General features: G+C 39.2%; 1 protein-coding gene across 1 annotated transcript in view; it reads right to left on the reverse strand.

Moving 5' to 3' along the window:
• Nucleotides 1–27038, reverse strand: part of pepd (peptidase D) — a 35423-nt gene extending 8385 nt beyond the window's left edge. The window contains 12 exon segments of the mRNA XM_034077454.2: nt 980–1057; nt 2536–2604; nt 3077–3123; nt 4179–4254; nt 7153–7197; nt 8156–8217; nt 14282–14329; nt 17166–17229; nt 19580–19707; nt 21055–21203; nt 21206–21237; nt 27022–27038. Coding sequence (XP_033933345.1) covers nt 980–1057; nt 2536–2604; nt 3077–3123; nt 4179–4254; nt 7153–7197; nt 8156–8217; nt 14282–14329; nt 17166–17229; nt 19580–19707; nt 21055–21203; nt 21206–21237; nt 27022–27038 — 815 coding nt within the window.
• Between the last annotated feature and the right edge of the window lie 466 nt (nt 27039–27504).

Here is a 27504-nt window from a genome sequence, read left to right on the forward strand (position 1 = left end):
GTGACACAAGTGACGGTACGCATTTCAGATTACGCACATAACCTGCGTACCAGTTATGTGCACCCCTGTACCAGAGCCATATTATTACTATTATATTGCTCTGCCCTGTACTACAGCAAGAGTATTCTCCGTCGGGACTTCCTGCAACAACACCACGCCGTTATCAAAGATGTTCTATTGAGAAGACAATCACTACGTGACAAAAGTTTTCAAAACCGTGGCTACTGAAATCAGTCTTACTAACTGCTGTCTGTGCAATTTACTCCGCGCGAGTTGGCAGACTTTATTTTGCTTACTTTAACATCATGTTTCATGGTGGGGCTAAGCCATTTCTTGGTATGGGTGTAGCCTACCCCAGCCATACCCTGGCGCTGCCACTGGGGCGGGCCATTCTGCACATGCGTTAAATGCGTTAAATATTTTAACGCAATTAATTCAAAAAATTAATTACCGCCGTTAACGCGATAATGTTGACAGCACTACTTAAAATGTATGGAAAGGGTCTTAAAAGGTCTTACATGTGACTTCAGGATTCCTGCATCGACCCTCTACAAGTACCAGGCCATTAGTTAAGAGTTTTCCTCAATAACCCTCTAATTAGTGCTTATTTATTGCAAGTAAGGACGTTGTTGTACATGAGTTTTGGTCTTAATATGCTCTGCTCAATATGGGCCTAATAAGGCAGTAGTACCACAAGAATAGTCATTCTCCCATAACACATATATTACATACATATTCTTATGTAACAAGACATGAAACTACAAGTGTTAATTGTGTCAAAATAACTTAAAATGTAGTATTTTCTAACTCAGAATATGTTTACTAATAAGCTAGTAGTGTGGCTCTAATATGCATGATAACTAGTTGATGGTGAATAGGTGTACCTTCATCTAAAGTGTTACCAAATATGAGTGAATTACGAGCGAGTTCAAGACAGTTATTGCATCTGAGAAACACAGTGCTGAAAGTCGCTGCTCACCACATGTCTCCATCCACGATAGTCTTCTCGTTGGGAGCTCCCGCGTGGCCGTAGTGCAGGACGGACGAGTTGTTGCCCCTGTTGATCAGAAATATCACAATAAGGAAGTAAAAACACGTATGAAAAGTACAAGGTGTCATTATTTTAGATGCAACTCATATAAAGTTACCTGGAAACTCATTTAAATGTAATATTATTTTGCAATTCGAGGTGACACAATATACCGGTATTGATTTAGGTCATTTTACTAATACAATATGATATCGTGTGAATAACCGAGCGCCTCTTAAATCATTTTCGTTTGTAAAGTTATGGTTAAAAACTCTTTGTCTTCTCTCCTTCAATCAAGTCAATGTGTTATTCATTTGCCAAAAAGAGATAAAACGCACATTTAAGATGAATTGTTTTCTTTAATTTGTTTTTAGATAACGTCATCAGGAAATTGGATATTGTGACAGCCGCAGAGCAGAAATAAAGTATTAACAACAACCTTTACAACTTTCATCGGTTTGATTATACCTTTTATAAAAAACACAGTGACCTTTTAAGAATAACTGGGACGATCGGATATTTATTTCTCAGCTCTTCATTTGGAAAATATCTTTCATTAGCGAACCACTGATCCCAGGAAGTGCTCATTACACACGGCCTTTAGCACTAAAGGCCAAAGCCTAACGATGAGCTCCAAATTCTTCATCTGTAATGTCGCTGCTAGGCGACCGTTACCATGCAACAGACAGGAAGTGGATGGTATGTTTCAGCAGCCAATCAGACACTTACTTTTCCGCTATCTTTGATGAGAGATAAAATGACAAATTATTGGTTTTGGCTAGACGAGTTTGACTGAAATGTTCAATCTAATCTGATGGCTAAAAAACACTACATGTCAACAGTTTTCATTGACAAAAAGTAGACTAAAATAATTAGTTTTCTTTGACTAAAATAAGACTAAAATGCTTTTAGTTGACTAAAACTTGACTAAATAAAAACAGGATGAAGGTGACTAAATATGACTAAAACTAAAAACAGGGTTCATACACTTTTTCACCAATGACTTTTACCTAATTTTCCATGACTAAAAAAATGACTCTTTCTCAGCGGCACCACTGAAAATGGTTTATTTTAACATGGAACAGGAAAATAAGGTCTGCATCTGAAACATGTCGTGCCTCTAAAACAAATCCAATAGCTTACTAGCTTCTACGCGCTGAAGCCACTAAAATCTCTCACCAGCAAAACACCTCAGTTAAATGCCATTTTACGTTTCATTACGATACAGTATTTATTATCATTATAGTATTACTATTTCGGCAATTAGATAAAATATAAATTATATTTGATGCAACTTTACATTACGTTACATTTCCATGACTTTTCCAGGGCCTGGAATTAGCATTTTGAATTTCCATGACTTTTCCAGGTGTCTAATGACCGTAAGAACCTGTGAAAAGGACATTCGACACAGGACTACATAAACAAATAGCTGGAGAGGAGACGCATCATTTCAGGCTGAATTAGAAACTAAAACAGGTTAAGTGAAAGTGACATTTCCTTACGTTCCACAGATGCAGGTGTACGAGGTGTGACGCATCCCTCCCTTGGTGTAGCAGTAGTGCTGGAACAAGCTGCGACACATAAAGAAGTCCATTTTATTAAAAAATAAATGATTTCAACACAAAGTTGAACGACTTTTAATTTTTAAGACATTTGAAAGATCAATTCAACACATTTTAAAACCAATTAAGGCCGTCTTTTTGACACTAATGAGTTAAATGCCTTGTAACCTATGAGGATATATTGAATAATAAATGTTATTTGTATAGCACACTTTAAAAACAACGTCATTTCAAGATGCTTCACAATTCGATGAGAAACAAGTTATCCCTACTGCCCGAATAAGTTATCTGTATTTTACCAGCTTTTTTTATACTGCGGTACATTGATGTTTAGAATACGACATATTTAGGGCTGCAACTGACAAAAAGTCACATTACTTTTGATAGTAAAGGGCCGATTAAATCCCGACATGTACTTTAGATATTAAAGCGTAGAGAGAAATGGGCCTGTATCTCTTCTTGGACCACATGCACCCCTTACCTCTCCATCTCATACTCCTTCATTCCAGGTTTCACATGCTTCATGATCTGCAGGTGAAAGTCAGAGTACATGTGAATCAGAATTAATATGTTACTGACTCTGGAAATTCCTCTCAAAGCTGCCCGTATGCACAAAGACAGGATTGCGTGTGTGACTGAAAACCTTAGCGCTCCTGACTGACGTGGCACGTAACACATGGAAAGGTCGAGGAAGAAGGCTTTGATTCACAACTCGCTATCAGGAGCATCCATTTTAAAAAGTTCCTTAATTTCCTCCGTGTACATTGTCGGTGTCAATATTTACCGATATGCATGAAAAATGTTGATTCTGCAATAACGAAACTGAAATGTCCTCTTTCTCTTAGTTTTCTTCATATTCCTAATGTTTCTTTTAGTCGTCTATTCGTCTTATATTATGTTAAAATCTGACTTTGTACCATTTATTTTTATACTTCGTATTACAAATGAACACATACAACACTTTAATATCCATCGTTATTGAGTACTAGCAGGTTACTACATGTTTCTAGTGAGTTCTTTCTCCTCCGTCTCATTTCCAACACGAGCTGAACAAAGTGTGGATTATTGCCTGAAGCGGAGTCTGCAGGGTTTACTCAAAGCAGATATAAAGAGTTCAAAGGTCAGAGAGAGAGCCTCGATAAACATGTTCTGTTCCCCCTTCGACCCGACGGGGAACATTGGACCTGCAAGTCTGCCGGAAAACGGGTCTTTTGGCAGAAACACTTTTCTCCGAGTGACTTCAGAGGACAGATAACACTCAGAGTTTAACGGCTCCGTCCCCCCGAAGAAGTTATTCATGGTGTTAGAGGTAAATGCTCTGCCGTGGTAAAATATGGCTTTAATGTTGCAGCTTATTGGTCGAAGGCTATCTCTGTGCAGCCGCCGGCCTCCGAGAAGTTAGAATCGATAACATTTGAAAGTGTGTATAGCCTTGAAGGCGCTGACATCTTGATTTCTTTGGGCACGTGGTGAACTCAATAAGCCTTTCAACACTCTGGCCGTTTCATTTCATGCTCTGGACGTTTCTTTTTCTTTCTTTTCAGATTCAAACATTTCGATTTGAGCACCCTCGTCTATCTTACCATTTTATGGGCTTCGCTGGAGATCTTGTTGGTGTATCGCAGCACCTCCAGCTCCATGTCAGTCTTAGTGAGACGGCTGAGGACACAAACAGGAAGTGAGAGAGAGGCTCTTTCAGTCTGACCCGTAGACCACCGACACACACTCACGGCATTCAACTGTTACATGGCACCGAAGCAGTGGTTCCCTGGTGGGTTCTGCAGAGCCCTCCTTTTGTAAATTAAACCTTCTCTCAGCTTTAAGTGCAACGTAATCGTGCTGTATCATATCCCATCGTATCGTGCTAGATAGATAGATAGATAGATAGATAGATAGATAGACGGACAGACAGACAGACAGACAGACAGACGGACGGACAGAGAGACAGATAGATAGATAGATAGATAGATAGACAGAGAGACAGATAGATAGATAGATAGATAGATAGACAGACGGACAGACAGACAGACAGACAGACAGACAGACAGACGGACGGACAGAGAGACAGATAGATAGATAGACGGACGGATAGATAGATAGATAGATAGATAGATAGACGGACGGACAGATAGATAGATAGATAGACAGACGGACGGACAGACAGACAGACAGATGGACGGACAGAGAGACAGATAGATAGATAGATAGATAGATAGATAGATAGACGGACAGATAGATAGATAGATAGATGGACGGACAGATAGATAGACAGACAGACAGACAGACAGACAGACAGACAGACAGACAGACAGACAGACGGACGGACAGATAGATAGATAGATAGATAGATAGACAGACGGACGGACGGACGGACAGAGAGACCGATAGATTAAGACACTAGAAATAAACAATCCAGAATATTTCTGAAGTAGAAATAAAATGTGGAAATATACATGTGGAAATACATATTACTCATATCGCACTGTATCGAACTGTATTATATCTTACCGTAACTTATTATATCGTACTGCATCGCATTGCATCGTACTTTAAAGTACCGTATAATATCTTACCGTAACGTGTTATATTGTAATGCACTGTATCGCACTGTACTTTATCTTACCTGATCATATCTGACCGTAACGTATTATATCGTATTGTACTGTACTGTATCAAACTGTATCGTACCGTGTCCTATCCTATCGTATTGTACTGTATCATACTGTATCAAACTGTATCGTACTTTATCCTATCGTATTGTTGTGTATTTGTAATGTGTCGTACTGAATTGTTCTGTACTGTATCGTATTGCATCGTGCTGAATTGTATTGGACTGTATGGTATCTGACTGTATTGTACTTAATCGCACTGTATTGTAACATATTGCTTTGTATCGTATCATAAATGTATCAATACATTATTTTATAAAACAAGTAATTTGTAGATCTCATTGTGTGTGTTTCTTAAAGCAGTCGTTTGATACAGGAGTGTATTACGGGAGTTTACCAATAATATAAGTGAATAGATAACACAAGGCGGTGGTAACCAAAGCAACACTAATGGAAGTTTAAAAAAGCCCATTATAAGGAGAGCCATGTGGGCCGAGAGGTTCACGGGAGGTGTGCCTGCAAAGCATTCCTTCTTATTTCACAAAATGTCAATTCATCTGGAGGGTGCACACTCTAATGCCGAGGACACGGGGAGAGGCACGGAGTCCATTACATCTGTGCAGACTCTCTCTGCGAGGATACACACACGACCAGAGAAGAAAATCACCTGACCGTGCCGCTGACATTACCCAGAGTTCATGAGCAACAAGTGTCTGGGTGGTTAAAGGAGAGCTGAGAGCTGCACACATATTTTGGAAATGCCAATTCAGTTCTGGGAACCGGGACACAAGGTTTTGCGAAAGATACTGAGATATGAGGTTCCTGCACGGCAGCAGGGGTGTCCAAACTACGGCCTGCGGACCATTTTGAATCGGCCCTCAGCAAATTAAAAAAGTATAATGACTAGGAAGTATAATAAACTTCTGCTGCTCTTATGTTGTACTTCTTACATATATATGTTCAAAGATATTACACAGTAGTATGCATGCGTTGATAAGCCCACTTGTCAAATAAATTCAGTCAATTAAAGTTGAAAACATGTTCTAACAAATCTAAGTTGATAATAAAAAAGCCCAACGACTTATTTACGTAACAAGCTTGAAACACACCCTTCACATTTCCTCTTATGAGCAGCAATCTGAAGCTTCTGTTTTAAGGAACGAGCTGCTGACAAAGTACATGAAACCCCGTGGAGAACTGTGATGCGGTTTTTCTCACAGTATTTTCAAGTCTCAAGAATAATCTACCCATTGGATTGATTTGTCCAACTTATAACTGAACTTACGAGGCGATATACCTCGAGTGAGGGCCCTTCGAATAGTTCTCTATATGTGGCCCTCGGTGAAAGAAGCTTGGACTACATGGCACTCTATCTGGGCAATTTTATATCTTGTAATAATAACGTTGATACAGTGGATAGAGATCGTGGAGGAAAGTCATATCATCTAAAAACTGTGTGTGTGTGTGTGTGTGTGTGTGTGTGTGTGTGTGTGTGTGTGTGTGTGTGTGTGTTGCAGGTCCTGTGATGGGGGTGGAGCTGAGGAGGCCAATCAGCTTAACTGGGGACACCTGGCCGGCGCCCCAGGCTCTACTTAAGCCCAGCTGCCCGGAGTCACGGGGGCTTCGCGACTCTCTCCGGGACCCCTTCCCCTCGCCCAGCCTCTCATTTCACGTTCAGAGATTGTTCGCAGAACCCAGTGCAGTGTCGCTTTTTCAGTTGCCACAATAAATGTGCCGTTACTTTTTCGGAAACCCTGGTACGTCTCCATCTGTTTTCGTCGTGGCCTGCGAGCCGGTCGTAACAGTATAGCTGTGTTGCATTGTTTATTTAGTTTGGGTTATTCTGTACGTGCACAGCTGTTGTTGTAATGTTTTTATATAATACAAACTAAAGTGAGAACAAAAGGACTCTCTGAAGATGATTATAAAACACGTTTTAATTACTCACCATTCCACAATGACCGGGTGCAACAGAGTGTTGTTCACTTGGAAGCTGATGGAAAAAAACAAGAGGAAATTCATATTTATTTTTATTTCATTTTATTTTACTCACTTTCATTCGTTTTTGTACATGTTATTATATTCCTGTAATTGCATTTATCTTTCCGCTCTGTCAGTCATGTTTGTTGATGTGTAAATCTGAGATAGATGTGCTTGGCTTTAGAAATAATTGATGAGTTGAGTAAGAAGTATTTATTTGAACAATGCACACAAGCTCTGAACATATATGGGGCGAGGCCTGCGAGCTAGTTCAAGCAGTCAACTGGAGCACTTGCTGCCTTCATAGATAACGCCCCTTGCCACTCGACAACCAACCAAACAGACTCTTAATAAGCCGCTCTATTGAACCTGCCAGATCTCTCTCCATGCTTTGCTGCAGCTGCTACTTCCACGTCGCTGCTGCTCGCTTGTCATGTTCTCCTGATGGATTCTCTTTATTAGACGCCCTCACTTCCTATTTGTCAGAACTCATGCATTCAAAACATCACCACACTTCACCAATACTATATACGTATAATTATTTAATATCATTTTTAGTTAAGTTAATTAACAGCCGGTTGCTTTTCTTTCAATATCATGTACACTACTCGCCTCCTCACCATCACCTCTAAGATATGTATACACTTGCAAATTGAATGCAATGTAAAGCGATGCATGTTAATGATATAGTTGCTTTGAAATAAGAATACTTTTCAAAGCGAAAACAGTGTCATGGACGAAGTGAAAACTAAAAGAAGAAAACAAACCAGAGCAAATAAAAACGGGTCATTAACTGATAACTAACAAGCGAGAGCAAAACTGTTTGCTTAGTTAAATTATATTTAGAATTAGGTTAAATCAGCATGAATCAGTATGCATGAGCTTGCTGCATCCTTGGCTATAAAAGAAAACAACAACCTCCCAAAACTAAGACTCATTATGTAAATGCAAGTGGCGCCAATTAAACTTACCCACTGATTCCTTCAAAGGAGGCTTCACGGCAGATGCTGCCGCTGTCGGTGTTCTGACCTCGCTGCGTGGAAACAATAACACAAACAAGTGAGGATTCAAATATAAATACAACATATTCAACTGGTTTATATATATATATATATATATATATATATATATCTGTTCCAGAGGTTTTCAAATAGTGAGAATGCAAAATTGATGATGTTGAGTGAGGTGGCAGTTATCATCAGGAAGAGAGGTACAATCTAACTGGAGCTTTTAACTAAGTACCATCCCAAAAGTAAAATACTCCCACAGCATATCTGAACAATTTACCATGTGATCAGTCATATGATGTTTAAAGAGTCCTCTCCTGCTGATGCTCAGGTGTATATCAGTATTCAGTGTCTCTACTTTAAAGAGTCCTCTCCTGCTGATGCTCAGGTGTATATCAGTATGTAGTGTCTCTACTTCAAAGAGTCCTCTCCTGCTGATGTTCAGCTGTATATCAGTATGTAGTGTCTCTACTTTAAAGAGTCCTCTCCTGCTGATATTCAGGTGTATATCAGTATGTAGTGTCTCTACTTTAAAGAGTCCTCTCCTGCTGATGTTCAGGTTCATATCAGTATGTAGTGTCTCTACTTTAAAGAGTCCTCTCCTGCTGATATTCAGGTGTATATCAGTATGTAGTGTCTCTACTTTAAAGAGTCCTCTCCTGCTGATATTCAGGTGTATATCAGTATGTAGTGTCTCTACTTTAAAGAGTCCTCTCCTGCTGATGTTCAGGTTCATATCAGTATGTAGTGTCTCTACTTTAAAGAGTCCTCTCCTGCTGATGTTCAGGTGTATATCAGTATGTAGTGTCTCTACTTTAAAGAGTCCTCTCCTGCTGATGTTCAGGTGTATATCAGTATGTAGTGTCTCTACTTTAAAGAGTCCTCTCCTGCTGATGTTCAGGTGTATATCAGTATGTAGTGTCTCTACTTTAAAGAGTCCTCTCCTGCTGATGTTTAGGTGTATATCAGTATGTAGTGTCTCTACTTTAAAGAGTCCTCTCCTGCTGATGTTCAGGTGTACATCAGTATGTAGTGTCTCTACTTTAAAGAGTCCTCTCCTGCTGATGTTCAGGTGTATATCAGTATGTAGTGTCTCTACTTTAAAGAGTCCTCTCCTGCTGATGTTCAGGTGTATATCAGTATGTAGTGTCTCTACTTTAAAGAGTCCTCTCCTGCTGATGTTCAGGTGTATATCAGTATGTAGTGTCTCTACTTTAAAGAGTCATCTCCTGCTGATATTCAGGTGTATATCAGTATGTAGTGTCTCTACTTTAAAGAGTCCTCTCCTGCTGATGTTCAGGTGTACATCAGTATGTAGTGTCTCTACTTTAAAGAGTCCTCTCCTGCTGATGTTCAGGTGTATATCAGTATGTAGTGTCTCTACTTTAAAGAGTCCTCTCCTGCTGATGTTCAGGTGTATATCAGTATGTAGTGTCTCTACTTTAAAGAGTCCTCTCCTGCTGATGCTCAGGTGTATATCAGTATGTAGTGTCTCTACTTTAAAGAGTCCTCTCCTGCTGATGTTCAGGTGTATATCAGTTTGTAGTGCCTCTACTTTAAAGAGTCCTCTCCTGCTGATGTTCAGGTGTATATCAGTATGTAGTGCCTCTACTTTAAAGAGTCCTCTCCTGCTGATGTTCAGGTGTATATCAGTATGTAGTGCCTCTACTTTAAAGGGTCCTCTCCTGCTGCTGATGTTCAGGTGTATATCAGTATGTAGTGTCTCTACTTTAAAGAGTCCTCTTCTGCTGATGTTCAGGTGTATATCAGTGTGTAGTGCCTCTACTTTAAAGAGTCCTCTCCTGCTGATGTTCAGGTGTATATCAGTATGTAGTGTCTCTACTTTAAAGAGTGCTCTCCTGCTGATGTTCAGGTGTATATCAGTATGTAGTGTCTCTACTTTAAAGAGTCCTCTCCTGCTGATGTTCAGGTGTATATCAGTATGTAGTGTCTCTACTTTAAAGAGTCCTCTCCTGCTGATGTTCAGGTGTATATCAGTATGTAGTGTCTCTACTTTAAAGAGTCCTCTCCTGCTGATGTTCAGGTGTATATCAGTATGTAGTGTCTCTACCTTAAAGAGTCCTCTCCTGCTGATGTTCAGGTGTATATCAGTATGTAGTGTCTCTACTTTAAAGAGTCCTCTCCTGCTGATGTTCAGGTGTATATCAGTATGTAGTGTCTCTACTTTAAAGAGTCCTCTCCAGCTGATGTTCAGGTGTATATCAGTATGTAGTGTCTCTACTTTAAAGAGTCCTCTCCAGCTGATGTTCAGGTGTATATCAGTATGTAGTGTCTCTACTTTAAAGAGTCATCTCCTGCTGATGTTCAGGTATATATCAGTATGTAGTGTCTCTACTTTAAAGAGTCCTCTCCTGCTGATGTTCAGGTGTATATCAGTGTGTAGTGTCTCTACGTTAAAGAGTCCTCTCCTGCTGATGTTCAGGTGTATATCAGTATGTAGTGTCTCTACTTTAAAGAGTCCTCTCCAGCTGATGTTCAGGTGTATATCAGTATGTAGTGTCTCTACTTTAAAGAGTCCTCTCCAGCTGATGTTCAGGTGTATATCAGTATGTAGTGTTTCTACTTTAAAGAATCATCTCCTGCTGATGTTCAGGTATATATCAGTATGTAGTGTCTCTACTTTAAAGAGTCCTCTCCTGCTGATGTTCAGGTTCATATCAGTATGTAGTGTCTCTACTTTAAAGAGTCCTCTCCTGCTGATATTCAGGTGTATATCAGTATGTAGTGTCTCTACTTTAAAGAGTCCTCTCCTGCTGATATTCAGGTGTATATCAGTATGTAGTGTCTCTACTTTAAAGAGTCCTCTCCTGCTGATGTTCAGGTTCATATCAGTATGTAGTGTCTCTACTTTAAAGAGTCCTCTCCTGCTGATGTTCAGGTGTATATCAGTATGTAGTGTCTCTACTTTAAAGAGTCCTCTCCTGCTGATGTTCAGGTGTATATCAGTATGTAGTGTCTCTACTTTAAAGAGTCCTCTCCTGCTGATGTTCAGGTGTATATCAGTATGTAGTGTCTCTACTTTAAAGAGTCCTCTCCTGCTGATGTTTAGGTGTATATCAGTATGTAGTGTCTCTACTTTAAAGAGTCCTCTCCTGCTGATGTTCAGGTGTACATCAGTATGTAGTGTCTCTACTTTAAAGAGTCCTCTCCTGCTGATGTTCAGGTGTATATCAGTATGTAGTGTCTCTACTTTAAAGAGTCCTCTCCTGCTGATGTTCAGGTGTATATCAGTATGTAGTGTCTCTACTTTAAAGAGTCCTCTCCTGCTGATGTTCAGGTGTATATCAGTATGTAGTGTCTCTACTTTAAAGAGTCATCTCCTGCTGATATTCAGGTGTATATCAGTATGTAGTGTCTCTACTTTAAAGAGTCCTCTCCTGCTGATGTTCAGGTGTACATCAGTATGTAGTGTCTCTACTTTAAAGAGTCCTCTCCTGCTGATGTTCAGGTGTATATCAGTATGTAGTGTCTCTACTTTAAAGAGTCCTCTCCTGCTGATGTTCAGGTGTATATCAGTATGTAGTGTCTCTACTTTAAAGAGTCCTCTCCTGCTGATGCTCAGGTGTATATCAGTATGTAGTGTCTCTACTTTAAAGAGTCCTCTCCTGCTGATGTTCAGGTGTATATCAGTTTGTAGTGCCTCTACTTTAAAGAGTCCTCTCCTGCTGATGTTCAGGTGTATATCAGTATGTAGTGCCTCTACTTTAAAGAGTCCTCTCCTGCTGATGTTCAGGTGTATATCAGTATGTAGTGCCTCTACTTTAAAGGGTCCTCTCCTGCTGCTGATGTTCAGGTGTATATCAGTATGTAGTGTCTCTACTTTAAAGAGTCCTCTTCTGCTGATGTTCAGGTGTATATCAGTGTGTAGTGCCTCTACTTTAAAGAGTCCTCTCCTGCTGATGTTCAGGTGTATATCAGTATGTAGTGTCTCTACTTTAAAGAGTGCTCTCCTGCTGATGTTCAGGTGTATATCAGTATGTAGTGTCTCTACTTTAAAGAGTCCTCTCCTGCTGATGTTCAGGTGTATATCAGTATGTAGTGTCTCTACTTTAAAGAGTCCTCTCCTGCTGATGTTCAGGTGTATATCAGTATGTAGTGTCTCTACTTTAAAGAGTCCTCTCCTGCTGATGTTCAGGTGTATATCAGTATGTAGTGTCTCTACCTTAAAGAGTCCTCTCCTGCTGATGTTCAGGTGTATATCAGTATGTAGTGTCTCTACTTTAAAGAGTCCTCTCCTGCTGATGTTCAGGTGTATATCAGTATGTAGTGTCTCTACTTTAAAGAGTCCTCTCCAGCTGATGTTCAGGTGTATATCAGTATGTAGTGTCTCTACTTTAAAGAGTCCTCTCCAGCTGATGTTCAGGTGTATATCAGTATGTAGTGTCTCTACTTTAAAGAGTCATCTCCTGCTGATGTTCAGGTATATATCAGTATGTAGTGTCTCTACTTTAAAGAGTCCTCTCCTGCTGATGTTCAGGTGTATATCAGTGTGTAGTGTCTCTACGTTAAAGAGTCCTCTCCTGCTGATGTTCAGGTGTATATCAGTATGTAGTGTCTCTACTTTAAAGAGTCCTCTCCAGCTGATGTTCAGGTGTATATCAGTATGTAGTGTCTCTACTTTAAAGAGTCCTCTCCAGCTGATGTTCAGGTGTATATCAGTATGTAGTGTTTCTACTTTAAAGAATCATCTCCTGCTGATGTTCAGGTATATATCAGTATGTAGTGTCTCTACTTTAAAGAGTCCTCTCCTGCTGATGTTCAGGTGTATATCAGTGTGTAGTGTCTCTACTTTAAAGAGTCCTCTCCTGCTGATGTTCAGGTGTATATCAGTATGTAGTGTCTCTACTTTAAAGAGTCCTCTCCTGCTGATGTTCAGGTGTATATCAGTATGTAGTGTCTCTACTTTAAAGAGTCCTCTCCAGCTGATGTTCAGGTGTATATCAGTATGTAGTGTCTCTTCTTTAAAGAGTCCTCTCCTGCTGATGTTCAGGTGTATATCAGTATGTAGTGTCTCTACTTTAAAGAGTCCTCTCCAGCTGATGTTCAGGTGTAATCAGTATGTAGTGTCTCTACTTGAAAGAGTCCTCTCCTGCTGATGTTCAGGTGTATATCAGTATGTAGTGTCTCTACTTTAAAGAGTCCTCTCCTGCTGATGTTCAGGTGTATATCAGTATGTAGTGTCTCTACTTTAAAGAGTCCTCTCCTGCTGATGTTCAGGTGTATATCAGTATGTAGTGTCTCTACATGTCTCCATGCTTTAATGTTCAAAAAGCTCTTTACTGTTCTCATACTGTCTGTGCTGCAGCACCTCTTTTCACCCTCTGTCTGAAACCAGAGCTCAGTTTGCTTCGATTGGTTAGATGGCCGGCTCTGTTGTGATTGGTCAACCGATTAGAGATGTCCCGCCCCTTAGCCTATCACGTACAATGTGTTGGAGCGCCAGCTAATAGAGTGGTGCAGGGATGACGTATTTACCCGGAAGTAAGCTGCTGGTTCCCTCGACAAAAAAACAACGACATTTCTCCACAGGATATTTGTGGAGTTAGGTGGTCCGCGAGTGTTTTTTTATTGGTTAAGTGGTCCTTGGTATGAAAAAGTTTGTGAAACACTGCACTAGATGAAAACAAGGAGCCCCTCCCCACGCCCCTCTGAGAGAGATTTGGTTAAAAAGAACTCAAAGGTGCTCTAGGAGGAGATTCAGGTGATAAGGTGGGGGGGGTTACCTTGTTGCTGATTGGCTAATGGTTACACAAGACAACACATCGTTATGACATCATAAAGTGGCCAAAATCTGATCAGCTCATTTTCAGACAGGTTTTTATAGAAATGGATCAAAAAGAGAGAGAATCTTTGTTCCTGAAACTTTCAGAGTCTCTTTCCACAGAGGGGACACATGTTGATGTAGAAGAGACATGAAGAAGAGGGGACACATGTTGATGTAGAAGAGACATGAAGAAGAGAGGACACATGTTGATGTAGAAGAGACAGGAACAAGTGGATTTAGGTGACCTTTAAATGACACGTTGTAACTTCCTGTGAACCTGTAGTAACGAGTGCACAACAACGTACCAGAGTGAGGAGCAGCGCAGGTCTCAGGTTGGTCAGGACATCAACAATCTGCAGACAGAGGTTCATTAAAGTCTCAGCAGGAATAAAAGCGCGTCTGCAGAGTAAAGGTCAGACTGCGCAGCGCTAACAGCTGAATGTCAGATAACAGATTCCAGGCTCCGTGGTGATATTTAAGCATTCTTATTATTAATGCCACTAAAACTGACTTCCTAAAAGATTCACTGCGGAAAGAAAGACATCTCTCAAACTGAAACTGTGAGAAATAAACGTGTTGATGCGAAAAAGCCCGGAGAAGACATCATTGTTAGTTAAAAAAAAAAAAAATCTCATTACAGACACTTTATATATTCAATTAGACTAATTCAACTTATATTGAGGTTGTATTTACAATTATTGGTATGACTTTTATTCGTATTTCATGCATTACTTAGATCTTTTTAAGTATTTTTACTCAAGCTGTTTACGAACAGGAAAACCTAAAAGATTGCAGGATTGAGGACTTTTACTGAAAATCTAACAAAAACCAAGTGGACACCTTGTTTTATTTTTAAAGAGCTTACTCGCAGCCTAACAAGAAGGTTTTGAGAAGACAAAGTGACTCATAGCACATACTTTGAATTATCTTACGACACAGTCACAGATCCAGATCAAAAAATGCAAAATCATGAAGGTGACCGCCATCAAAATACTTAAACAATCATTGACATGTCCTCCACACACTGCCTCGCTCTATCAGGTAAAAGGAGACATGTTTGCAGAAAAACACACCTTGTTGTTTGAGAAATTGAAAACTGCTCAAATATTCATGACCTGGTTTAGAACAAGAAACATGGTTGAGTTTAAGATGCTTTTTGCAGGCAGCATTAACACACAAAACATTTTTGAATTCAGAAAGTTATTCTTAAATTGTATTTTAACTCACAGAAGCTCTCCGCTATTTCTATCTGTTTTTATATCGGACAGGGAAAGCTAATGTTGTGAAGAGACAGAGAACATCATCATAAAGGCAGGTCGTAGTATATCAGTATTATTGTGTTTTTCATTTTTTTAATATCAGGCTTCTTAAAGGTGGGGTAGGTAAGTTTGAGAAACCGGCTCGAGATCGCTAGAATTTAAAAATACACGGCCGGAGAAAATCTGCCACTTCCTCACAGAGCCCCTCCCCCAACACACAGGAACGCGCACATGACCAATGAGGGCACGAGATAAGTGTGTGCCCCGATGGAAGGCTGACAGGCAGGTAGGCCATCCAGTTACTTTAGCCGGCTCAGATGAAAGGTCGAGCTTTTTACAGCGCCACGGCTTCCACAGATGACATTTTTGTATGGATTTTTTGTCAAAGCACTTCAGATATTCATTGCTATCGGGATGTTAAGAGCATTCCATGGAATATAACAAAAAGTGTATCTCGAGCCGGTTTCTCAAACGTACCTACCCCACCTTTAAGTGCTTTGACAACAAATCCATACAGAAATATCATCAGTGGAAGCCGTGGCGCTGTAAAAAGCACGACCAATCATCTGAGCCGGCCCGGCTAAAGTAACTGGATGGCCTACCTGCCTGTCAGCCTTCCATCGGGGCACACACTTATCTCGTGCCCTCATTGGTCATGTGCGCGTTCGTGTGTGTTGGAGGAGGGGCTCTGTAAGGAAGTGGCAGATTTTCTCCGGTCGTGTATTTTCAAATTCTAGCGCGAGCTGGTTTCTCCATTCTTACCTACCTTTAACTTATCTGCCAGCATTAGTTAAAGAAATGCAGAGGCCGATGTGATACGATATGTTTTTCTATAAATATACTGCAGTGTTGAGCTGTCACTGCTTCATGGGAGAAGTGTCTGTTTGTTGAAGTGATAATGAGCGTGTTGACTAATAAAGAAATCCAACACCTCAGGAAGGTGCCTGCCGAGATGTAAAAAATACCTGGAGTATCGTCAGCAGGATGCGTCGCAGTCAGTAAGAAAGGGTAACATTAAATAGACGTCTGATTCGTTGCCAGTAAAAGATGTTATTTATAGTCTCATTATAATATTTTGATTCGTCAACATGCACGTCTCCAAAATAGCTGCGGAGCTGTCAAGCCTCCGACTTCAGGCTCATCTGGGAATCTGCTGCCAGCACCCATAAACATTCCTCTCAACACAGGCAATTATAGAATTAAATTGTCTTCACATCGCAATTATGGACAGTCTCAAGAGGAGCGCGTGTTTCAAAAATAGACTGAATGAAGAGCTGCGGGATTCAGAATAAAAGCATCAGAGGGTTTTGTTTCTTGATTAGTTTGAACGCTCATGTGTGAGGCCACATCTTCTCAGTACACATCCTCTGACATCATGAAGTGCATCCTCAGTGCGAAGCATGTAGGCAGTAAAAACGCTCTACTGTAAAAAGGCACCAGTAAAAATCAACTATCTGATATATTCACCGGGAAGTTCGGACACACACACACACACACACACACACACACACACACACACCACACACACACCCACAGACACACACACACACACACACACACACACACACACACACACACACACACACACACACACACACACACACACACACACACACACACACACACACACACACACACACACACACACACACACACACACACACACACACACACACACACACACACAGCATTGCTGAGCATTCATGAGGTTCATTTACTGCACAGAAAAAACGGACACACACACACACACACACACACACACACACACACACACACACACACACACACACACACACACACGCACACACACACGCGTGTCACATATCAAAAGTTAAATACAATGTTTGGCTTTAGCCGGTTGTCTACCATTTGGGGCGGTTGTGTGGCCTTTCAGTCAACATGTCAAAGTGTCCCACACACAAACACTTACATCACAGACGTATTGCACCTCATCCACAGCATACTTCTCCTTGAAGTGCTCTTTGGGAAAGATCCTGTGAACAGATGCAAAAGAGGAAAGGGGAGAAAGATACAGTTACCATAAACCAAGAAACTCCTGAGTGGAATATATTTTTTGCATCAGGTGACAAAAAACGATTTGTGGTTTATAGATAAGGGAAGAGTCCAAATGCAAGGTCAGGAGTCCTCGGGTTGTTTCCACATCGTGGTCCTTCACTTGCTTTCACGTCAAGAGGACAGGGAACCTGGGATTGTCTTCCAGGCAGAACATCTGCACATTTATTTAAAAACAGTCTTTAACTTTTATTATGTAAAAAGAAGGCGGGAATTTATCGTAGATCAGACTTAGAAAAGGGATCAGTTGGATTAGTCGATTCTGATTTGCCTTCAGGGCTTCCGTACTTCTTACAGATGTGTGGTGTATGGACACAATTAAGAAATGTAGAAATGTTATTCTGGTATCCAAAGCGACTTACATACTCGATACTGTGGGCAATCCTCACAGGAGCAATTAGGGGTGAAGTGTCTTAGGGACACAACGACATGCTGACTGCAGTGGGGTTTGAACCTGTGCCCCCCTGATCCGAACACCAACGCACAACCCACTGCACCACACGCTAGGGCTGCTCGATTATGGCAAAAATCATAATCTCGATTATTTGGGTCAATAATTGATATCACGATTATTAAAAACGATTATCCATTTACTTTCAATTTATTGAGAAACAAAATGTGAACATTATGTTTTTAACAGTTGATTACCCTGAACGTTAAGTTTAATTCAACTGAAAAACCAATAAAAAAAAATAATAATAAAAAGAAAAAAAAGAAAAAGTAATAATAAAAAAATAATCGTTTTATTTCGATTACGTTGTTTTCGTAATCATTGCAAGTCATAATCGTAATTGCGATTAAAATACGATTAATTGCGCAGCCCACACGCCTCCCCAGTCATAAATATTATCCTGGCAAAAACCCTTTTTCCCTGTTCTTAAGTCAGTGTAAAAACTCTATTAAGATCAGACTTAGAAAATGGATCACTAAGATTGACTGATTCTGATTTGCCTTCAGGGCTTCCATACTACTGACAGATGTGTAGTGTGTGGACTACATTAAGGAAGTCATAGATATTATCCTGGCAACCACGTGTTCTTACAGTATGTCATAAAACCAGAAACAATAGAGTGCCGCAGTGACGCGTCCTAAAACCCGGAAGTAAACTCCTTCCGGTTCCTTCCACAAAAAAGCGGATTTTGGAAAATAGCTGGAAATCAGGTCTGTGGCCGACACACATTGAAGAGACGGATCACGTTTTGTTCAGCCGGATAATCTCCACATGCCTACTCTACTTTTATCATTTTCAAATCTAATCGATAGATTTATGATTAGAAAATGATGCATTGGTTTTTGTCGAAGGAACAGGAAGTGGTAAAATGCTAACTTACTTCCGGGTTCTAAAGCTAGGCTAAATTAAATGCTCGTTGATACTATGGATACTTGTAAATGTCTATAACTATGTAAATGTATCCTGTAAATATAATGTATGATGTCCTTTATTGTTTTATGTTTCATGTGGAACCTATATGCTGCAGGTCTCCCTTGAAAAAGAGATCTATGATCTCAAGGGACCAATCTGGTTAAATAAAGGTTTGAAACGAAATGAGGACGCGTCACTGAAGCACTCTCTGTAGATCAGACTCAGAAAGTGGATCACTATCACTGGATCCTTTTTTCTGATTTGCCTCTCAGGGCTTCTGCACTTTTAACAGTTTAACATGTACATCTGAATGAAGCATGTTTTTAACAGTGGCGAACCGTCAAGGCCTTCAAGGTATTCAGAGAATACCCTGGAACACTCAGATAAACAAACACAACATCGATTTAATTATATAAATAAAATGTAAATGAAATGAATAAATGAGAATCGTATCTGTGTTGTTGATCTGTAATATTACAGTGTCACGTTGATTTGTTTGTCCTTCTCGGACCATGCACTACGCATTTCAGTGGTTTGTGTTAGAAAAGAAAGCAACCAATCAGATCTTGTTCTGGGTCTCTGGGGGGGGGGGTGTGTGTGTGTGTGTGTGTGTGTGTGTGTGTGTGTCTACAGAAGGTCCAGTTGTGATAGACACGGTTCGCCACTGACTTTAACCCATGTGTTATGTTTGGGATAGACTTCAGCGGGCTTTGGCATCAGAAGAAGATTGTGTTGGTGATAAAAATCGCCTGGTGGAGTTTATAATGAATATAAAAGCATGTTTATACCGGGTGTAAAACATGTGTCTGTGTAGCACATGACTTTGTCAACTTTACTTCCAGATACAGCCCACAGCCATGGCGACTGTCGGCCATGTGCAGCGCTCTTTGAAGATTAGTGGGACTCACTCTCCCATCCAAGTAGCGTAGCTCTCGGGCAGTTTGGGAACAACAAGGATGGATTTCCCAGAGTCCACATCAATGGCTCCAAAGCAGTCTGGCTCGGTTACTCCGAAAGCCCAGTGGAAGAAAGACTCCTGCAGAGAGGAGAGAATCAGCCAGAGCTTTAGAGAGGCAGATGCTAATGGAGTCAGCTAGAAGAGAAACCTTTCCTCTGGTCACATTCTTGCATCACAAAGACATAATATAATGTCCGTTTTGAGAACAGTTCACGGAGAGCTCAACAACAACACAACACTTTTAATAAGTCTTTGATTTGGGTTCAAAACCGATTATAGTGTTGGAGGAATGAGATCAGGAAGTGATTTCTCTGACAGAGTGGAGAGATTAAGACAAGAGAAACTAAGAAGTGGACTTTCCTCTAGGACAGTGCTTCTCAACGTGTGGTCCGCGGACCACTGGTGGTCCGTGAGCGCCCCCTAGTGGTCCGTGAGTATATTGGTAACATTTCACATTTTAAATAAATAAATAAATTTAAGTTTTCCGCATTCTCGCGGGAATATCTCCGCAATGGAGTGAGCTTAAGTTTCACTTTCGATTGCACGATATAGCCCAGCGCAACACCTTCGTCACACATGTTGCCACTTGTTTGTACCATTTTCAGGCGATTTATAATCTGTTCTAGAAAAATTATGTGATTTTGGATATTTGTGGAGTTAGGTGGTCCGCGACTGTTTTTGTATTGGTTAAGTGTCCTTGGTATGAAAAAGTTTGAGAAACACTGCTCTAGGAGGAGGCAGGTGAGGTTTTTGTGGCATCGTGAAAGAACAGCTTAAGGGATTGGGGGCAACAAATGCAACGCTAGAGGGGAATGATTAATAACTAGATGGATGGATTTTCAGTTGAACTGTGGTCCAACGAGTCAACTGTAAACTTCAAGAATAACCCGTAGGAATTAAGTTGCATCAATCGTCTAAGTCGCTGTACATCTGAATGTTTTATTCCAATTTAGTTTGAAAATGGTAGGTTGTTGAGTTTCATGTACATTTCAAGCATGAGATCCAAGATGTGTTCTTGGGTGCAGTAGTCAAAACCTAAACCTGACTGAGGAACATGTTTTTATCAAGTGGTGTACAGACAGATTCAAGGATCGCGAGGCAAAGATGATTTATCTGAATTATAACAAAGACACCCTAAACGCTGGGTTTTCTTTTAAATTACAGAGGTTACTTTCAGCTGAACAAGATGGAGTTGAATGGGCAAATGTGACTTAACATTTTCTTGGAATATCGTCACAGATTTCTTTGATTAAAGACCTTATTTGTAACATAACAAAATTCTTACTTACAGACAAAAAATAGGGTTTCTTCAATTATATTCTGGTTTTGAGATAATTTATAACGAGATGTATGGATAAAAAATAAGGTAACATTGCCCCCTTCTCAGCCTCAGTTCTGCACTTTTCCCCCCCAGAGACCCCCTACCTGTCTGAAGAGCAGGTCGGTGTCGGTGCAGAACCTCTGCTTCTGCTCCCCCCCCTGCAGCACCACCACAGACCGAGGCAAGACTCCATCTTTGTTCTTCAGTCCGCTGCACAGACGCCGGCGGTTCTCTGCGAACAGAGCAGCCGAACCCTGAGGGTCTCGTTCCCCAGCCAGTACACGGCTCTGAGAGGAGGGGAGACACCAAGTAAGCAGAGTCAAGTTTATTACCAGTACATTCAGAGATGGTAATAGCACAGACATCCTTTACTCAAGTAGAAGTACAGATACTCGTGTTTACAAATGGTGAAAGTAGAAGTACTGACTAAACTTCTTAACTCAAGTGAAAGTAAAGAGCTTTGAAATGTACTTCAGTAAAAAGTACCCATAGCTAGCAGCTGTTTTAAAGAGTACCTGACCTCCCTTTATATTAATAGAACAATAATGTCGTTGTTAGCTAATGAATGTTTCCATGCTGAACAACGGCAACATGACGACGTTTCCATTGGTCCCTCTTCTGTAGAGAAGACCAGGAAGTGATGGATACACGGATCGTGTTCCAACCAATAGACACGCAATGACTCTAAATAATAATGATCACGCACCAACACACATTCAGACTAAAGGAACCAGCTGTTTGGGAAATGAGAGAAGTAGAAAGTACAGGTATTTGGGTTCAACATGTAAGAAGTAGAAAGTACAGGTATTTGGGTTCAACATGTAAGAAGTAGAAGTACAGGTATTTGTGTTCAACATGTGAGAAGTAGAAAGTACAGGTATTTGAGTTCCAACATGTAAGAAGTAGAAAGTACAGGTATTTGAGTTCAACATGTGAGAAGTAGAAAGTACAGGTATTTGTGTTCAACATGTAAGAAGTAGAAAGTACAGGTATTTGAGTTCAACATGTAAGAAGTAGAAAGTACAGGTATTTGTGTTCAAAATGTAAGAAGTAGAAAGTACAGGTATTTGGGTTCAACATGTAGGAAGTAGAAAGTACAGGTATTTGGGTTCAACATGTAAGAAGTAGAAAGTACAGGTATTTGAGTTCAACATGTGAGAAGTAGAAAGTACAGGTATTAGGGTTCAACATGTAAGAAGTAGAAAGTACAGGTATTTGTGTTCAAAATGTAAGAAGTAGAAAGTACAGGTATTTGTGGTTCAAAGTGTAAGAAGTAGAAAGTACAGGTATTTGGTTCAAAGTGTAAGAAGTAGAAAGTACAGGTATTTGAGTTCAACATGTAAGAAGTAGAAAGTTCAGGTATTTGAGTTCAACATGTAAGAAGTAGAAAGTACAGGTATTTGGGTTCAACATGTAAGAAGTAGAAAGTACAGGTATTGAGTTCAACATGTGAGAAGTAGAAAGTACAGGTATTTGGGTTCAACATGTAAGAAGTAGAAAGTACAGGTATTTGAGTTCAACATGGTGAGAAGTAGAAAGTACAGTATTTGGGTTCAACATGTAAGAAGTAGAAAGTACAGGTATTTGGGTTCAACATGTAAGAAGTAGAAAGTACAGGTATTTGTGTTCAAACATGTAGTAGACGTAGAAAGATTACAGGTATTTGTGTTCAAATGTAGAAAGTAGAAAGTACAGGTATTGGGTTCAACATGTAAGAAAGTAGAAAGTACAGGTATTTGTGTTCAAAGTGTAAGAAGTAGAAAGTACAGGTATTTGGTTTCAAAGTGTAAGAGTAGAAAGTACAGGTATTTGAGTCAACAGTAAGAAGTAGAAAGTACAGGTATTTGAGTTCAAACATGTAAGAAGTAGAAAGTACAGGTATTTGGGTTCAACATGTAAGAAGTAGAAAAGTACAGGTATTTGAGTTCAACATGTAAGAAGTAGAAAGTACAGGTATTTGGTTCAACATGTAAGAAGTAGAAAGTACAGGTATTTGAGTTCAACATGTAAGAAGTAGAAAGTACAGGTATTTGTTCAACATGTAAGAAGTAGAAAGTACAGGTATTTGGTTCAACATGTAAGAAGTAGAAAGTACAGGTATTTGAGTTCAACATGTAGAAGTAGAAAGTACAGGTATTTGGTTCAACATGTAAGAAGTAGAAAGTACAGGTATTTGGTTCAACATGTAAGAAGTAGAAAGTACAGGTATTTGTGTTCAACATGTAAGAAGTAGAAAGTACAGGTATTTGGTTCAACATGTAAGAAGTAGAAAGTACAGGTATTTGGTTCAACATGTAAGAAGTAGAAAGTACAGGTATTTGAGTTCAACATGTAGAAGTAGAAAGTACAGGTATTTGTGTTCAACAGTGTAAGAAGTAGAAAGTACAGGTATTTGTGTTCAACATGTAAGAAGTAGAAAGTACAGGTATTGGGTTCAACAGTGTAAGAAGTAGAAAGTACAGGTATTTGGGTTCAACATGTAAGAAGTAGAAAGTACAGGTATTTTGTTTCAACATGTAAGAAGTAGAAAGTACAGGTATTTTGTGTTCAACATGTAAGAAGTAGAAAGTACAGGTATTTGGGTTCAACATGTAAGAAGTAGTAACAGTTAACAGAAGAATAAAAGTTTGGGTTCAACATGTAAGAAGTAGAAAGTACAGGTAATTTGTGTTCAAAGTGTAAGAAGTAGAAAGTACAGGTATTTGTGTTCAACATGTAAGAAGTAGAAAAGTACAGGTATTTGGGTTCAACATGTAAGAAGTAGAAAGTACAGGTATTTGGGTTCAACATGTAAGAAGTAGAAAGTACAGGTATTGTGTTCAACAGTAAGAAGTAGAAAGTACAGGTATTTGGGTTCAACATGTAGAAGTAGAAAGTACAGGTATTTGTGTTCAACATGTAAGAAGTAGAAAGTACAGGTATTTGTGTTCAACATGTAAGAAGTAGAAAGTACAGGTATTTGGTTCAACATGTAAGAAGTAGAAAGTACAGGTATTTGTGTTCAACATGTGAAGTAGAAAGTACAGGTATTTGTGTTCAACATGTGAAGTAGAAAGTACAGGTATTTGGTTCAACATGTAAGAAGTAGAAAGTACAGGTATTTGGTTCAACATGTAGAAGTAGAAAGTACAGGTATTTGTGTTCAACATGTAAGAGTAGAAAGTACAGGTATTTGGTTCAACATGTGAAGTAGAAAGTACAGGTATTTGGTTCAACATGTAAGAAGTAGAAAGTACAGGTATTTGTGTTCAACATGTAAGAAGTAGAAAGTACAGGTATTTGTGTTCAACATGTAAGAAGTAGAAAGTACAGGTATTTGAGTTCAACATGTAAGAAGTAGAAAGTACAGGTATTTGAGTTCAACATGTAAGAAGTAGAAATTATTTGGTTCAACATGTAAGATAAAGTACAGGTATTTGGGTTCAACATGTAAGAAGGTAGAAAGTACAGGTATTTGGGTTCAACATGTAGAAGTAGAAAGTACAGGTATTTGAGTTCAACATGTAAGAAGTAGAAAGTACAGGTATTTGGGTTCACATGTAAAGGAAAGTACAGGTTTGGGTGCAACAGGTAAGAAGTCAAAGTAAAAGTCGTCAGAAAAGTAAGTAAGTGGAGTAAAGTACTGATACAGAACCATGTACTTAAGTACAGTAACAAAGTATTTGTACTCCACTACTTCCCACCTGTGGGTACGTTACACTTAAAAGGAATTTGCTTTGGTGTCTGGTGGTGGAGACAGGACTCTCAGCTGAAGGACTCTGAGACACTTGGGATTAACACGTTAGAAGTGGCTCAAACCTAAAATAACATCACTTTTATTCAACTAGTCTCTGATAATGTCGTGTTCAGTTCAATAATTGGACCTAATGAAAACAGATAATAGCCAAATCCAGGGACATCTTTTTCCATCTACTGAACTAAGAGAAATGATGCATTATGTTTTTGTTCTCTCTAGAATTATTTAGGGGTGGGAAATTAAAACGGATTAATTTAAAAGTAAAAACATATTTTCCTCAAAGAATTCTGAATTGAAACTTTGAAAATTTATGAAAATGCTAGACACAGATATGCAAATGAAAATATCGATTGATTTGCAAGCATTATTATTACTATTATTACACGCAATATCAGTTTTACAGTTACTTTGTAGACAATTCACTTTTAAAAGGCAGCAGTTCAAGCCAACAATTGTATTCATTTTCAGTCACTGAGAATTGAGAAATAACGTTTTAGTAGAGAGTGCTTATTTGTGCAAATCTGGCATGAATAAAGGTGTTTGTCTTAGGTTTGCATTTGTGTGTTTACATTATCCCAATCCATTGATATACCTTGTGAAAATAGACTTTATTAAAGCAATCATTTGCCACACTGTATTAGCAAGAAGTGGACGACAGCATCACATGACATATCAGCCCTATGTCCTTGATGCAGAATTGATGTTGAATCTGTAATTGCTTTTACTAGATATCCCACATTAATTGAAAGATATCAGAGGATTCACGTCCCTCCAGGTAATCTGAAGAAAGAGCTTCAGCACAAGTTCAGATCCAGATATAAACAGAGACACATCCGTGTAACTGATACGTGTTGGTTATAATCTCTGGCTTTGCTGATAAGATAACAGACATATCTGATGGAGCCTGAACTCAAAGGTTAATCCATAACCTCATCGTTTTTTATCACGCTCCTCTGGCTGAGTGAACAGTGAGGTGGGAGATGAGGTTTTTACTGGAGGAGGTGGAGATTAGGGTTGCCAGAAACTGACCATGATCAAAATCGATTATTCGGCAGCCCTGGCGAATAATAATCGATTATTCGACCGACACAAAAAATACATAAATAATAATAAAAAAATATATAAATAAAATCGATTTTTAAAAATAATATTCGATTATGGAGACTGTAACGAATAATCGAATAATCGACTAATCACTGGCATCCCTAGTAGAGATGTACTGAACTGCAATCCAAACACCATGCAGGGCAATTGACCGGGGATACAATAAAATGTGAAAAACAACTTTAAATGTTCCCGCAGGTTCTTAATATTCTGCATGTTTGTCGTGCGTTGAACTTATCGTAAGTCTCTTTGGATAACAGCGTCAAATTAGTGTAATATATGTTTGTTTTTGTTTGTGTCAGTAAGTTGGGTATGAAACTATGTTTTCTAGAGTGTCATGTTGCACAACTTTATATGATAAGGTGCGCATGATGTTTGTTCCAACATATCAGATATTACCTTATGACTGCTGATTGCTGATAACATTATGATGATACAGCAGATTCAGTTGTATCTGATTATTACTACCTGGGTTGTGTCACACAAGAACATCTAAAATTAATAAGAAAAACCTCAGTAAACTCTCAGTGTCACAATTGCAACGCTTTTGAAACACGCATCTGCATTTTGACAGAAAAATCAAACATGAAGTCACTTCCTTTATATTTTAAGGCACTGGCTTTCTTATACTTTTCTATTAAATAATTGTGAGCTTTAAAAAGAGGCAATAAGCACTTGGTAGTTCCTCAACTGTGACTTTTTCCCATATTTTATTTAAATAACGTTGATTTTCAGTGCACAATGCAACCCTTAGAGTTAGAAATGCATCTGATAGAACAATGTGGTAATAAATACATATCAGTGTGCAGTCATGGTCGATATGGACTTCATTTTAACATTACCTCTGACAAAATCAAACCCAACCTGTATCATTAAAAAGCAGAAACACATATATACATGTGTACCGTTACATATTCTGGATATTCGTTATTGTACACTTTTGAATGAGATGTTTAATTTTTCAAAAACATGTGTTTGTTTTCCTACTGCTGTGTGCATTGCTGTATGATATATGTGTAGGGTTTTGTCAAACATAGCCTTGTTTTCAAAGTCTTGCTGAGTAATCGTAAAAAAAACTGTACTATTAGACAATATCGCGAGATTAGCGTAATAACATATTTATATCTAAACACATCTTCATGACTGTAAAAGCTAACACTTCCCTGTTCAATATCTGACCCTAAAATCTACTCATGTTCAAAGTTTTCTGTCAGATAGGAGCTGGACTCACTGTGCTGCTGCAGACATGTTGATGTTCTGGTCACACTGTCACGTGCTGGCAGCAATCACGTGACTTTTGCTCGGAGCTCATCCGCTGAAGTGACGCTTTGCTGCGTTCATGTCTGTAGGAAATACTAACTTCGGCAGCGAGGAAGCACCGTGAGGCTGCTTTGATGTTGTTTTTTCAGACTTCGACTGTTGTTTATAAAGTGCTGAAGTCAATAAGAGAAGAGCACTATCAAATAAAGGACTATATATTTGCCAAAAAGTATTAAAACGGTGTTACAGTATACAATACAACAGGATGGGAGCAGCAAGTACACAAAGAAATGCAGAACTAAAAGAAAAGCCAGTTGCTAAATGATTTTGTCTTTTATCCCCACATTATTTGATTTTTAAGTAAGCTACCCTTTTAGTTTTTAAATTATTGGCCAAGATTGCAGTCCTTTGTTAAAGTCCACAGCATAAATTATTGCTTAACAATTTAAAAAAG

Source organism: Pseudochaenichthys georgianus, chromosome 3 (genome assembly GCF_902827115.2).
Source record: "Pseudochaenichthys georgianus chromosome 3, fPseGeo1.2, whole genome shotgun sequence".
Taxonomy (NCBI): Eukaryota; Metazoa; Chordata; class Actinopteri; order Perciformes; family Channichthyidae; genus Pseudochaenichthys; species Pseudochaenichthys georgianus.